Genomic DNA, 15,803 nt, shown 5'->3' with positions numbered 1-15,803 from the left:
TTTGTTGCTATGCAGAAAATGCTGCAGGAAGTAACGTTATAGTATATACAGTATTAGGTGGTAATACCATGGTATTGTGACATTTACCACGCTACCGAATGAAACAATGATGATATATTGTAATTGCATGTTCCTAATAATACTTCAGCATTACAATGGTTTGTGTGTTTTCTGATGTAAACATTTATAATGATGCTTTTATTAATATGTTATGGTTAACTCGTTGATATTTATATGCACCATGACTTTCTAACAGTTTGAAGTAATATATAACAGTGTTAATTAATAATAATAGTTTGCTGGATACATAGCTGTGACAGAAATGTTCAATTTAGTAATTTACTTCATGTCGATTAAATTAATATTCAGACTAAAATTACTGATTTGACAAAACTGATGCTATGAGAGCATTTTCTTTACCTGTATGTATTGGATTGAGGTAAAGCTGGTTTTATATATGCACATTCGTGACTTGACAACTTGTGACATGCTCTCTATATTGTTTACCATGGTACTTGTATTCGGACTGAAATCACACTTTATGACTTCAAAACTATTTAATTAACTGAACAATGTTGTATTTTGATAGTCATTGGCTGCTAATATGATTTCACTATTTAAAATTAGCCAAGAATACTTTTCTGAAATTATGTAATTAAAGAGAAATTCAGAATGTGTGAAATAAAATAATCTTTACCTCAACTGATAATTATATACTCCATAACTTACTCCATAACTATGTGACCTTTTGAAGTAGTTGTCGGATAGTGACGCTGTGACAGAATTATTAACTTTATTCAGTTTATTGATTTACTTCATCTGAAGCTCAGTTAAAATAATATTCAGAATAAATTACTGATATGAAAAAACTAACAATATGAGAGCGTCTTTACATGTATGTTGTATGTATGGAGTTCATAATTGATTCATTTAGCATTTATTTTTGAAACAGTCTTTGTGATATGTAGTGTTTTATATACACTTACCGGCCACTTTATGAGGTACACCTGTCCAACTGCTCGTTAGCGCACATTTCCAATCAGCCAATCACATGGCAGCAACTCAATGCATTTAGGCATGTAGACATGGTCAAGACGATCTGCTGCAGTTCAAAGCTAGCATCAGAATGGGGAAGAAAGGGGATTTAAGTGACTTTGAACGTGGCATGTTTGTTGGTGCCAGACGGGCTGGTCTGAGTATTTCAGAAACTGCTGATCTACTGGGATTTCACGCACAACCATCAAAGAGGAAATATCCAGTGAGCGACAGTTCTGTTGGGCGCAAATGCCTTGTTGATGTCAGAGGAGAATGGCCAGACTGGTTCCAGCTGATAAAAAGGCAACAGTAACTCAAATAAGCACTCGTTACAACCGAGGTCTGCAGAAGAGCATCTCTGAACACACAACACGTCCAACCTTGAGGCGGATGGGCTACAGCAGCAGAAGACCACAACCCGGGTGCCGCTCCTGTCAGCTAAGAACAGGAAACTGAGGCTACAATTCACACAGGCTCACCAAAACTGGACAATAGAAGATTGGAGAAACGTTGCCTGGTCTGATGAGTCTCCATTTCTGCTGCCACATTCAGATGCTCGGCTCAGAATTTGACATCAACAACATGAAAGCATGGATCCATCCTGCCTTGTATCAGTAGTTCAGGCTGGTGGTGGTGGTGTAATGGTGTGGGGGAGATTTTCTTGGCACACTTTGTGCCCATAGTATCAATTGAGCATCGTGTCAACACCACAGCCTACCTGAGTATTGTTGCTGACCATGTCCATCCCTTTATGAGCACAGTGTCCTCCATCTTCTGATGGCTACTTCCAGCAGGATAACGCACCATGTCATAAAGCGCCAATCATCTCAGACTGGTTTCTTGAACATGACAATGAGTTCACTGTACTCAAATGGCCTCCACAGTCACCAGCTCTCAATCCAATAGAGCACCTTTGGGATGTAGTGGAACGGGAGATTGGCATCATGATGTGCAGCCAACAAATCTGTGTGTGGCTATCATGTCAATATGGAGCAAAATCTCTGAGGAATATTCCAGTACCTTTTTGAATCTATTCCATGAAGGATTAAGGCAGTTCTGAAGGCAAAATGGGGTCCAACCTGGTACTAGTAAGGTGTACCTAATAAAGCGGCCAGTGAGTGTATAAAATAGTTTGACAAGCTCATACATAACAAAAATCCAAATAAATGGGTTGAAATAATGTTCCACTGCTTGTCATAAAAACTGATTTTTTTTTGTTCAATTGCTACAGAACAAACCACTGTTGTCCAAGTATTTATCCTAATTAACCTAGGGAGACCCTTAAATTGCACATTAGGCTGAACACTAGTATGTTGTCAAATATTATGTGCTGTTATCATGGCAAAGACAAAATAAATGACGTTATTAGAAAAGCTGATCATTTTGTCTCTAAACTGTGTCTCTAATTAGTTCAAAATGTTGTCATTCAGTGTTACAGATGAGCCACAGCCTGAACCTGTGACAGAGACAAAAGAAGATAAATTAATGAAGACAAACAAACTCACCAACAGGTCAGTCTTCACTACGTTTACCTTATTTCTTGCTTTCTGTCATATATCCGCTCACTAATACATGCTTGTCTTCACTACAGATAAAGTCACACATATTGACGTCCAAGATGACCACGGTAAAGAGGACACTAGCACTAAACACAGGAAAAGTAAAAAGCACAAAAAACACAAGAGCAAAAAGAAGAGAAGAAAACGCAAAGAAGGAAAAGGCAGCAGCTCAGACACGGAGGTCTGACAAGCAGAACCAAGAAAGGTGTGTGATGCAGATCTTTTTTCACTTACAAAATATACGTAATGCTGTAAATTTACAGTAATGCGGAGGTTCGGACTGCACGATTTTCAAAGTAGTCGCGGCACAGATGTTTTCACACTGTGTGACGATCTGGGCTAGCGTTCCGTCCGCTGCTTTGTTTGCACTGCAAGAGGACCAGCGACAGGGGGTGGGGGGGTTCACACTGCATGATTAACAAAAGGAGAATCACAGTACAAGTTTTGTCCAACTACGTCTTAAACCAAACACGCACAGAAGTGACATGGAGAACAATGCTGAGGTCATGTGGTATATCTTTTGTTGAACTACATCATGAGAAAGAAGCCTTTAGTGGGATGGAAAATGTACTTATTTGCTCACCAGGGGCCTCATGTACGAAGACTTGCGTTGAATCAATACCAAAACATTGCGTACAGACAAAGCTGTAAATGTGCATACACAGTAAAAAATTCAGATGTATAAAACACTGCGTACAGCTGAATCCCACGCATATTCTCTTTGTACAACCAAATTAACGTGAAACTGAGCGCACGTGCATGAGCGCAAAACCCCTCCCTGCCTCCTCCCCCTAATAATATGGTAATGAGTCTATTTTGGCAAAACCAAACAAAAAAGCAAGCAAAGAGAAACTTCACAGAATGTGAATTGGAGGTGCTCCTTTCGGATGTAGACCAGATAAAAATTGTGTTATTTGCAGGTTTGTCCTCCGGATTAATAACAAAAGAAAAAGATAGAGTGGGAGAGTTTAGCTGATGCAGTTAACGCAGTGGGGGTCTGAACATCACAGTGAAGCAGCGGATATTCATTTACACTGAGGGTTGCTGATGAACTACTGAGAGATTTCTGCTGCTGTCTGGGCTTTCACTGCTGAATTACATCTCCCTTCCTTCATGTGTTTAATACTTTTTTCCTGCGTCATTTTATTTTATTACATAAGACTTAATTTGTAAACTAATTACTTTTGTTTTCTTTCATATATGGATTTATTTGGTTGTTACATCCGGTGAAAATTTCAAGTCAGCAGCACCTTTAGAAATATGTTTTCTGAGAAAAATGGTGACATGTTGAAAACGTATGCTCTCGCTGTATAACATTGTTCTAGTGTTTTTGGGTATATTTTAATGAAAAACATTTGCATATTGTGCCTTTAAAGGTGTCTTTGTGATTGTTGGCATACTCTTTGTTCGTAATCTGCTAATTCTTCTCTTTGATTTTGTGTTTATCTGAAGCGGGAAAGAAAAAGAAGCGAAAAGAAGAAGAAAAAGAGCAAAGATGCCTGACAAAGCCAAGAGGTCAGCTCTCGATCCGAAAGCTCTTCAGCATCGGATTCTGAATCTGAATCAAACCTTCTAGTGACAATACAAAGTCAGCAGGTAAGACTGAGCTCAAAGACAAATCTGCTGTTGATAAGCCTCAGGAGCTACCCGACATTATTCCCAAGATGGAGACTTCGGTCCGCAAAAGCACAGAAAAAGAAAGACCCAAGGAAAAGAAAGGAAGCTCCAGCAGAGCATCTAAAAGTAAGGATGTCTCCAGAGGAAGCAGATCTAGATCACCAAAACGGAGGTCAGGACACAGATCCAGATCACGGTCTGCGAAACGACAGCGGCGTTCGAAGTCACCTCACGCTCTAGAAATAACTCCAAAAAGAGTTCTCATCAGCCTAGAGAGAGAAGCAGATCAAGGTCAAAGAGACGCAAGGATCGATCCAGGTCTCGTTCTGTGAAAAGGAAACATTCAAGATCCAGGTCACGCTCCAGACGACCGAGATCCAAGGTCTGTTGTGATCTTGAGAAGGAACAGAAGTCTGCATCTAGGTCACGCTCTCCGATGTAGGAGTAAATCTCAAAGCAGAAGGCAAATCTCCAAAAATCAAGGTCCGTTTCAAATCAAAAGATAGACCGATTGAAAATGATCAAAGAATCATGCTGTGGACAGTAATAAAAGTTCTGACACAAATAAAGATGGAGAAAATCTAACTGTGAACTCTGAGTGCACTTTGATTGACGCTGCTCCCAATGCTGGATTTAACACTGTTGGCGCCTCCGGTTCTTGGCGTCCAATTCCCTTGTTGGCAGAACCACCCAAGTCTTCCCAAAAGTGCATTACACCTGAGGTGCCTTTGGAAATGGCCAGTGTGCATGAAGAACCGTCAACGCTCAAAATTGATCCAGAGTGTTCTGCCAATCCTGACAAGAAAGAACCCAGCGCGAATCCAACAACCACCACAGAGACTTCAGCCAACTCATCAAAATCTCCCAATCCAAAAACCTCCTCCAGATCCAAACGATCAGCTTCCAAAAAAGAAAATCCAGGTCGAAGTCTTCTGAAAGAAAATCACACAAGTCCAGGACGAGGAGCAAACGCTCAAAATCAAAGTCACCAAAGAAGAAAAGGTCGAGGTCTCGTTCGCAGGGCCGAAGGAAGAAATCCCGAACTCCTGACAGAAGTAGACGCTCCAAATCGAGAAAGAGGTCGCGCTCGCGTTCGAGGAGGAGATCCCGGTCGGGTTCGAGATGGAGAAGAGGATTCGGAAGTCTGAGTCAGAGGGACCGATGGAAACGGGAGCCCAGCCGGTCTCCGGTGCTCATTCTCCGGAAGAAAAGATCCACATCCAGAACTCGACGGAGCACCAGCAAGACTCCTCCACGACTTACAGAACTTGGTACACAGATATTTTTTAAGTTATTTTAAATGTTTGAAGTTATGAAATGTGTAGTTTTAGGAATATATCAATATATCCTTTCAACATTAGGCATTGGCAGGTATAAGATTCTGATGGTACGATAACCTTGGATATAGGGCTGCACGATATTGGAAAAATCTGATATTGCGATATTTTATCTTTCTCCAATAAATATTGCGATATAAATACAGTTTTACAAGATAGTTTGATGATTTTCAGGGAGTCTAACAGTATTCAGATACAGAAATCGAATAATCACAATGCAAATAAATGCTTTTCTTTGTATTGTTTCTAGTTCAAATATCTAAAAGTTCTTAGGGTGTACTCACACTATGTACAGTTGCCTTAAACCAGGCTGAAGCACGCTTGTCCCCCCTCCCCTCTGACCCGACGGCCTGTACTCGCATTGCATCCGAGCCGAGCATGCTTACGTCATCAATGATGCGCTGTTCAGTTTAAAAGAAGAGAAGCGCAGCCCAGTGGAGTCATTTGGGATGCAGTTTGCGTTCATTGAACAGTGAGACTGATTCAGAGCACTCACACTTGTCAAACAAACCGGAGAATGCGCCCGGACATAGTTTGGGTAGCGAAATGTGAGTGCCCCTTTACTGTACCTGAATACTGACTCCACAGAAAACCATAAAACACTGTTCATTTCATTTGTATCTTTGTCTCTGTTGTGTTGATCTATGCTCGTAGATTGTTTATTATGTTTAATGCATGATTCACTCTAAAGCTATTCATTATTCCAAATAGAGATATTCAATTCATCTGATGAAATAGTTTCCATATTGAATAAACCTTGAAACCGGTTATCGTCCCATGCTCATTCCACATTTTGACCAGTTTATTCCTCTGCTCTTCTCTCTGTTTTGAAATCCAGATAAGGATCAGTTGCTGGAAATAGCGAAGGCTAACGCTGCTGCCATGTGTGCCAAAGCTGGTGTACCCATCCCGGACAGTCTCAGACCCAGAGCTATTCTTCAGCTGCCCTTGCCAAACGCAAACTCCCGCGTCCTTGTCTTTGCCAGTAATGCCGAACATGGCTATGAATGCTGCTGTGGCAAGCATGACTGCCGCCACCATGACTGCCGCTCTGTCCAGCATCGGTGCCTTAGCCTCTTTCCCACAATTGGCCCCGTTGCCCACCATCGTCAACAAACCACCGTCTTCTGCCACACCAAACCTCGCCAGTATTGAAGAGGCCAAAAAGAAAGTCACAAAGCAGGCGAACAGCTTCAGCATTAAAGAGCTAACAGAGGTAAGAGCGAATCATTCTGCATCGATATTGCAATGTGCGCATCCACATCATTGCATCTGCAGTGTTGAGTTATTGCAGTTTTTAAGCCATGTCATGTATCAAGTAATGTTTAAAGCCATAATATTTCGAATTTATACGATGAAGACTGCATTGTGATTTTACATTAGATTATTCGATTTCTGTACCCATAAAGGCTGTTATTTCTCTTTTGTCTTTGCTCTATTGTACTTATTTCTGGTTGTAATTAGGGCTGCATGATATTGGAACAATTTAACACTGCAATATTTTGCTATTCTGCGATATAGATAGTTATATAAATACAATTTTAATTAAATAATAGCTGTATTTCGAAAGAATTCCTTCATTTAGATCAGGGGTCACCAATCTCGGTCCTGGAGGGCCAGTGTCCCTGCAGAGTTTAGCTCCAACTTGCCTCAACACACCTGCTTGGATGTTTCAAGTATACCTAGTAACCCTTGATTAGCTTGTTGAGGTATGTTTGATTAGAGTTGGAGCTAAAATCTGCCCTCCAGGAACAAGTTTGGTGACCCCTGGTTTAGATTGATTGTGATGATCAAGCGTTTTCCTATGCAGTGCGTTTGCATAAATCATAATAAATTACAACAGAGCAAAGATAAAAGTTAAATAAGCAGCGCTGTTCATTATGCATCGAAACTGCAACATGCGCATCCACAATAGTCACATCACAGGATCTGCAATGTTGAGTTATTGCAAAGTTTGGCCATAATGGAATGAAAGTTCATCGTCTTTAAAGACATGGTATTTTAAATTGATGTAATGAAGACTGATTATTGATTATTCAATTTCTGTGATCGTAAGTGCTGTTATTTCACTTTTATCTTCGCTATGTTGTCTATCTATGGTTGTAAAAGCTGCAGGGCTTAAAGTATTCTGGTACCGTGCCGGATCACAACACTTCAAACTCAACTTCACACACGTTCTAGGGATGTCAGAGACTTATTTTACATCTCGTAAAAAGGGACATAATAGGTCACCTTTAAATAAGTGCTTTTGCTGCATTTACACGAATCTGACCAGCAGGTGTCGCTAGCATTTAGTGTTTTGAATACTTGGAAACAGTGAATCATTCTGCAAAGCAACTTGTTTAACTGTTTCGATATTTTAAAACGCGTTGTTTCTCCCATCATTAACTTGATGTGCACTTAACATTTTTATTTAATTCTTCAGAGATGCAAGAAAATTGCTGAGAGTAAGGAAGAGATGGCCATCGCTAAACCACATGTGTCGGATGATGAGGAGGATGAGAAGCTGTTCGGAGCTTCTCTTAAGGAGAATAAGGGCATTGCATTCAGTCTTGGGGTAAGAGACGCACGTTTTTTCACGTCACTGCACTTATTCACACTACTGATTCATATTAGTTATTCATACTTTAAATGGAAGATTTTAATAATTAAATAGCATATAAATTATTCCCCACGATTTGCTTTAAAACATTTTATTTCTTTACTTTATTAATTTAATTATTATTAATTTAATGTATTTCTTTAATTAATTAATTTCTTTATTTATATTTAATTGTACAATCTTTTACTTTTAGATATCATAAAATAAGCATTTGTTTTGTATTCTGTATATAATATAAAACTGTGATGATGCCTTCATTCACTTGTTTTTTTTCCCTTTGTATTTATGCCAAGTACAGATATTGTTTATACTACATATAGATATTTTTTATATATAACCCACTTAAAAACCCCTAAATACACTTTCTAGTATATTAACAGTAATGATAAAAAAACAGTAAAGACAAGAAACAAAAAAAAAATAAACAGCAAAATTGTATAAAATAAGATATTTAAAAAATAAAATAAATATACAGCAATAATGGGTGATGCAATCAGGAGAGGCTGTCTTACACGCCTTCATTCACTTGTAGCATTGATTTAGTTTTTTGTTTCATTTTACATCAAAGCATGTCTTTTTAAGTTGGATTTTTTTTTAAAGTTAGCTATTACATATTTATCATCTAAATTAATAATTTAACTGCACTGTTTTTAAGAATTTTTATGTTGGGGGTCATTAAGCTTGCATTTTACCTCAAATGTATTATAACGTGTTGAAATGAACTTTATTTTAAAGATTCTTTTATTGTATTTTCAATGAAACTTTTAATATTTTGATGCATTTTAATGAGCATTTGTAAAAAATAAAAGAAAAACTATTATTAATAGTCTCATGTTTAGCACAGCTCAAAATAGAGAAAACTAAAAATTGACAATTTGAAAAAAATACATGTTATGCAGACACCTAATATTTAACTAAATTAGAGGTTAAACTAAGAGCATTTGATTCGATATTAAATTATATTTCAATATATATATATATATATATATTTATATATATATATATATATATATATATATATATATATATATATATATATATATATATATATTAAATATATATATGGTAGCACTTTATTTTGATGGTCCATTTGAGTATTAGTAGACTGTCTGCTTAATATCTGTTGATACTGCTCCTTCAACAGACGTTTAACTGACCACAAGAAACTTTTCAAGTACATGTCAACTTACACTAACCCCAAACCTTACCCTAACCCCAATCTAACAGTCTACTTATAATCTAATGAGAATTAGTTGCAATGTAACTTAAATTCAACAAATGGACCATCAAAATAAAGTGTGACCATATATATATATATATATATAATAATTATATATATATAATATATATATATATTATATTTAATATATATACATATACATACACATATATATTTGTTTATTTATTTTTTTAGTTTATCAATAATGGATATTTAATTGTGAAAGCAATTGCATTTAAATTACCAGTGCTATCATCAAATTACATCAGTGTAGGACATTATCCCTGTTTTTGAATCTGACACAGGCATTTGTAGCTCCGCCCTCTTTTGAAAACAGCACAATCTCATTTGAATTTAAAGTGACAGTCACCAAAACGCCACAATCAGGATCAAACCCTAAAAGCATCAGTTTCAAAGAGTTATAAAACATTGTTTGTGGTGTTTTTTTTAAGCTCAAACTTCACACACACACTCTAGGGACATCAGAGACTTATTTTACATCTTGTAAAAAGGGGCATAATAGCCCCCCTTTAAAAAGTTATTCAACAACTAATGCTGATTTTATCATCTCTCTCTGCCATTAATCCTCTTCTCCTCCAGAACACCTCAATAAAGCCGGGCGTCCGAACAGAAGCAGCCTTTGCTAAGGAGTTCCCAGTGTCGTCTGGCTCTCAGCACAGAAAGAAGGAGGGAGACGGAGCCTATGGAGAATGGGTGCCGGTGGAGGAAAGCAGAAAAAAAGTCTGCATCCAGTTCATCAACGACTGAGGAAACCAGCAAGGACAGCGACAGTGTCTTTCCTGAAGCTCCTTTCAAGTCAGTGTTTGGTTCCTGAAATGCATCCGCTATAAGCTTGGACCTGCACACACACACACACACACACACACAGACCTACACACACAATGACAACACACATGCAAACACACCACACCAAAAATGTACAGATACACACACACACTCATAGACACAAAATGCACATTCACATACATAAATGTCCACACAAAGAAATGCACACACACGCACATACATAACATGCATGCACACACAAAAAAAATGCACACACCATACATTACTGCATGCAGCACACACAAACACACACAAAGAAATGCACACACACGCATACATTACATGCATCCACCACACACACAAAGAAATACACACACACACACATACATTACATGCAGCACACACAAACACACACAAAGAAATGCACACACACACATACATTACATGCATGCACACAAAGAAATGCACACACACCCACATACATTACGTGCATGCACACACGCAAACACACACAAAGAAATGCACACACACACATACATTACATGCATGCACACACAAACACACACAAAGAAATACACACACACACACATACATTACATGCATGCACACACAAACACACACAAAGAAATGCACACACACACACATAATTACATGCATGCACACAAAGAATGCCACACACACATACATTACGTGCATGCACACACAACACAAACACACACAAAGAAATGCACACACACGCACATTACGTGCATGCACACACACAAACACACACAAAGAAATGCACACACACGCACATACATACGTGCATGCACACAACACAAACACGCACAAAGAAATCCACACACACGCACATGCATTACATGCATGCATGCACACACGCAAACACACACAAAAGAAATGCACATGCATGCACACACACACACAACCCACACACACCACAAATAACATGCATAAATTTGCACACACACACAAACGCACAGACACATATGTGCATGCACCACACAGATGCACAAAGCCACATGCACAAACACATGCAAGCACACACACAAGTGCACATGCATAAATGTGCACCCACACACACATGCAAACACATACAAATACACACCACGCAAATACACACAAAATGTGCGTGCACAAACATACATACACAAATGCACACACACGCAAACACACACAAAGAAATGCATATGCCCACATGCACTCACACACATTCACAAAACACACCACATACACAAATGTGTGTACACGTATGCAAAAATGTAACACATTTGCAAACACACATATACGCACACACACACATACAAACACGAATAGTTGAGTGGCTCATCTCTGTCATCTGGCATGTGTGTGTGTTGTGTGTGTGTGTGTGTGTGACAGCTGTATGGAAGCAGTGCAGAGGCTAGCTCTTCTGAGATCTGAATAGTGTGAAGCGTCTCAGTTTGCTCACACTCTCCTCAAACTGACCCTGAAGGCCTCGCTGCAGATCATGTCCGAGCGGAGCTGATAAAACTCCTCAACACACAGACAGATATACAGAGGATGGTTTTCACCTCAGGGGGAGCAGGACGTGTGTGTGAGCTGCTGGAAATGCTGTGGGTTCATTCATTCACAAGAGTGCATTCAAATAGACATTTATTATTATTATTATTATTATTATATTATTATTATTATTATTATTATTATTATTATTATTGATTGTTATGAATTATTATTATTATTAATTATTTTAATAATTAGTAATGATGATGATGATGATGATTATTATTATAGTTGTTAGTTAGTAGTAATTATTTATTATTGTTGTTGTTGTTGTGTTGTTGTTGTTGTTGTTATAATTATGATTGTTAATTATTATTATTATTATATTAATTATTATTATTAATTATTATTATTAATTATTATTATTAATTAGTAATAATGCGTATTATTATTATTATTAGTTTATTATTATTTTTTTATATTATTATTATTATTAGTTTATTATTATTATTCTTATTATTATTAGTTTATTATTATTATAAATTATTTTAATAATTAGTAGTGATGATGATGATTATTATTATTATTATTATTATTATTATTAGTTTTTTATTATTATTATTTTAATAATTAGTCATAATGATGATTATTATTATTATTTATTATTAATTATTATTATTAATTATTATTATTAATTTTATTATTATTAGTAATAATGCGTATTATTATTATTTAGTTATTATTATTTTTTTATTATTATTATTATTATATTATTAGTTTATTATTATTATTATTATATATTTTTTTTATTATTATTATAAATTATTTTAATAATTAGTAGTGATGATGATGATTATTATTATTATTATTATTATTATGATTTTAGTTTTATTATTATTATTATTTAATAATTAGTCATAATGATGATGATTATTATTATTATTATGTTGTTGTTGTTGTTGTTGTTGTTATAATTATGATTGTTAATTATTATTATTATTATTATTATTATTATTATTATTATTATTATTCATTATTATTATTCATTAGTAATAATGCGTATTATTATTATTATTATTATTATTATTATTATTATTATTATTTATTATTATTATTTTAAATTATGATTATTATTATTTATTATTTATTGTTATTATATTTGTTATTATTATTGTTATGTATTATTTTAATATTAATGATGCTTGTTGTTATTATCATTATTCTTATTATTATTAATAATAATAATTTAATTAATAACTATTATTTATTTTATTAATAATAATTATTAGCCTTTATTAAGTGAATAGGACAGTATTTCAGACAGAAAGCATATTACTGATACTTATTATTATTATGATGTTATATTATTAATTATTATTAGTATTGATTATTATTATTGGGGAGGCATGTGGCTAATTTGTTAGCACTGTCGCCTCTCAGCAAGAAGGTCGCTGGTTCGAGTCCCAGCTGGGTCAGTTGTCGTTTCTGTGTGGAGTTTGCATGTTCTCCCCGTGTTGGTGTGGGTTTCCTCCAGGTGCTCCGGTTTCCCTCAGAGTCCAAACACATGCGCTATAGGGGAACTGATAAACTAAATTGACTATAGTGTGTGTGTGTGTGTCAGAGAATGAGTGTGTATGGGTGTTTTCCAGTACTGGGTTGCAGCTGGAAGGGCATCCGCTGTGTAAAACATATGCTGGAATAGTTGGCGGTTCATTCCGCTGTGGTGACCCTGGATTAAAAGGGACTAAGCCGAAGGAAAATGATGAATGAATGAATGAATGAATGAATAATTATTATTTACAACATTTTGAAGGTGTATAAATATTTTGATCCGCATGTTTGAAGCCCCTCAAGTTGACAACTTTGCTTTTATTTTATTTTTTTACAAAATTATTATTAGATAAGTCAGAATGCTTTTGTAAAATATGTTTTGGGTCACTGAGAGACACATCAGCGTGCATTTGTGAGAAGATGTAATGCTTTTGACAATGAAAGTGAAATAAAAGTGTCTGTTGCTAAAAGCTGAAGTGTTTCTGACTGCTTCTCTCCTCAGCAACACACTTTTCAAGACTATATTAATCTTAATTATGTGTATATGATCATATCTTCACAAACTGATTGCAATAATGCAAATAAATGAATAGAAATGGGTGAAAACATTCCCTGCATTAGCAAGCCTTGAAATCAGAGTCACGGATTATTCAGTGGAGCTCTTGGTGCTTTTATTCCAGCTATTATCTCAGCAGGGAGGAAAGATTGTCAATGGGCTTTTTCTTCAGGCCTCAAGTCAAACATAAAATCTTTATAAGTTTACTACACTATAATAACCAAAACACTTGGATTTGACACATCCAGACGCATCACAGAACTGTAAATCTCTTCATATGTGGGAAATAAATGGCTCGTTTTCAGTCATCGCCAGCGATGCAGCTATTATTTGTCCACCATTTCCTCTGCTGGTGGAAACACGCAATAGCAGATACACACACAAACACCTGTTTACTTAACTATATAAATGGGGACATTTATAGACTATTGAGTAGATATGTGCTTTCTGTGAGGGGTAGGTGTAGTTTTACTGTTTGTACATATCATTCTGCATGCTTACAAGAAAATGATTTATATAGTACCAGTTTGGTACTATATTTTTGAAAGTTTTTTTAGTTTTTGTGAGGTTTTTCTCACCTTTGGATTTAAATTTGTCCATAAAATAGTTAAGTACACACACACATAGACACACTCTTTCACACACACAGTTATAAAACTACACAGTGTATAACTATGTGTGTCTACAAAACACACACGCATTCATGCACACACTTCAGTAAGGAGGAATATATATATTTAGGGCCAAAATACACATTCAACATATTATTCATTCATTTTCTTTTCAGCTTAGTCCTTTATTAATCTGGGTCGCCACAGCGGAATGAACCGCCAACTTATCCAGCATGTTTTTACACAGCGGATGCCCTTCCAGCTGCAACCCATCACTGGGAACATCCATACACACTCATTGACAGACATACACTACGGACAATTTTTATCTACCCAGTTCACCCTGTACCACATGTTTGGACTGTGGGGGAAACCCGAGCACCCGGAGAAACCCACGCGAACGCAGGGCGAACGTGCAAACTCCACACAGAAACGCCAACTGACCCAGCAGAGGCTCAAACCAGCGACCTTCTTGCTGTGAGTGACTGCACTACCTACTGCGCCACTGCGTCGCCCTCACATATTATAGAAATGGTAATTATAAAATTAAAATTTAATAAAAATGTAAATCTACTATAAATAGAACAAATGAAAAGACTTTTATAATCATACAAATAAAATAGCTTAAATGATATAATTAATAAATAATGGCTTCTATTGTGCTAATCCAATTAAATCCCAATAAACCATACATCAATAATTAAAAAATAAATAAATAATCAGCTGTTGTGACTGGTTTTGTGGTTCAATCACAAATGTAATTTAAATACATTTAATTATTATTATTATTTTACCAGGAAGACACATCGAGATTAAAAATCTCATTATAGGCCAACATTATAGGCAGTACACATGTCACATGGCTAACAGACAACAAACAAAAAACAATTAACAGTTAACATGCATCACACCAACACACAACAATATCAAGACATCTACAAGCCTGTGTGTCCATTTCTAAATCAGTTATACTCTATTTCTTTTTCAAATCAATTCTTTAAACTGCAACCGTGTTTGCAGATTATTCCATATAGAAGGTGCTGCGTATACTTAAAAGCCTTTTATCCCATCTCAGTCCGCACTTTAGGACAGAACAGACAGTAAATAAATACCCTGTGACCGAAGGCCATAAGTACAGATTTTTGCAAATGTAATTCTGGAGTGATGATGGGAGTAAACCCAATTTGTAAACAAAGATATTCCAATGCTTGAGCCTACGAATGGACAAAGCAGACCAACCGACCTAGTATACAACACATCTTAGTGCACCATGGTAAGCAGTATCCAATGCATGCAGACTCTGAGACGAAGCATGCATATAGATAACATCACTGTCGTCCAATATCGACATAAATGTTGCATCAACAAGCTTCTTTTTAGCATCAAAAGCTAGGCAGTTCTTAATTCTAAAACAGAAGCCTAAAACTTTTCATTTTTCACCAATTGCTGAA

The 15,803-nt window shown here is 36.2% G+C and overlaps 2 protein-coding genes across 2 annotated transcripts; both read left to right on the top strand.

Moving 5' to 3' along the window:
* Nucleotides 1-4,089: 4,089 nt before the first annotated feature.
* LOC130221480 (protein SON-like) lies at nt 4,090-6,517 on the top strand (the record flags this gene model as incomplete). Its single annotated transcript, XM_056453993.1, has 4 exons — nt 4,090-4,109; nt 4,171-4,337; nt 5,015-5,482; nt 6,387-6,517. Coding segments are annotated over exons 1-4 (786 nt in total), but the record flags the coding sequence as incomplete, so codon positions are not given.
* Nucleotides 6,518-6,519: 2 nt separating this feature from the next.
* Nucleotides 6,520-10,137, top strand: LOC130221470 (protein SON-like). Its single transcript, XM_056453981.1, has 3 exons — nt 6,520-6,764; nt 7,974-8,105; nt 9,970-10,137. The coding sequence occupies exons 1-3, from the start codon at nt 6,537-6,539 to the stop codon at nt 10,135-10,137; spliced, it is 528 nt and encodes a 175-aa protein (XP_056309956.1). The 5' UTR covers nt 6,520-6,536.
* Nucleotides 10,138-15,803: the final 5,666 nt, after the last annotated feature.

The sequence above is a fragment of the Danio aesculapii genome, chromosome 1, assembly GCF_903798145.1.
Source record: "Danio aesculapii chromosome 1, fDanAes4.1, whole genome shotgun sequence".
In the NCBI taxonomy this organism is placed as follows: Eukaryota; Metazoa; Chordata; class Actinopteri; order Cypriniformes; family Danionidae; genus Danio; species Danio aesculapii.
Note: the sequence above shows the minus strand (reverse complement) of the source record. Positions and strands in the feature narration are given on the sequence as shown.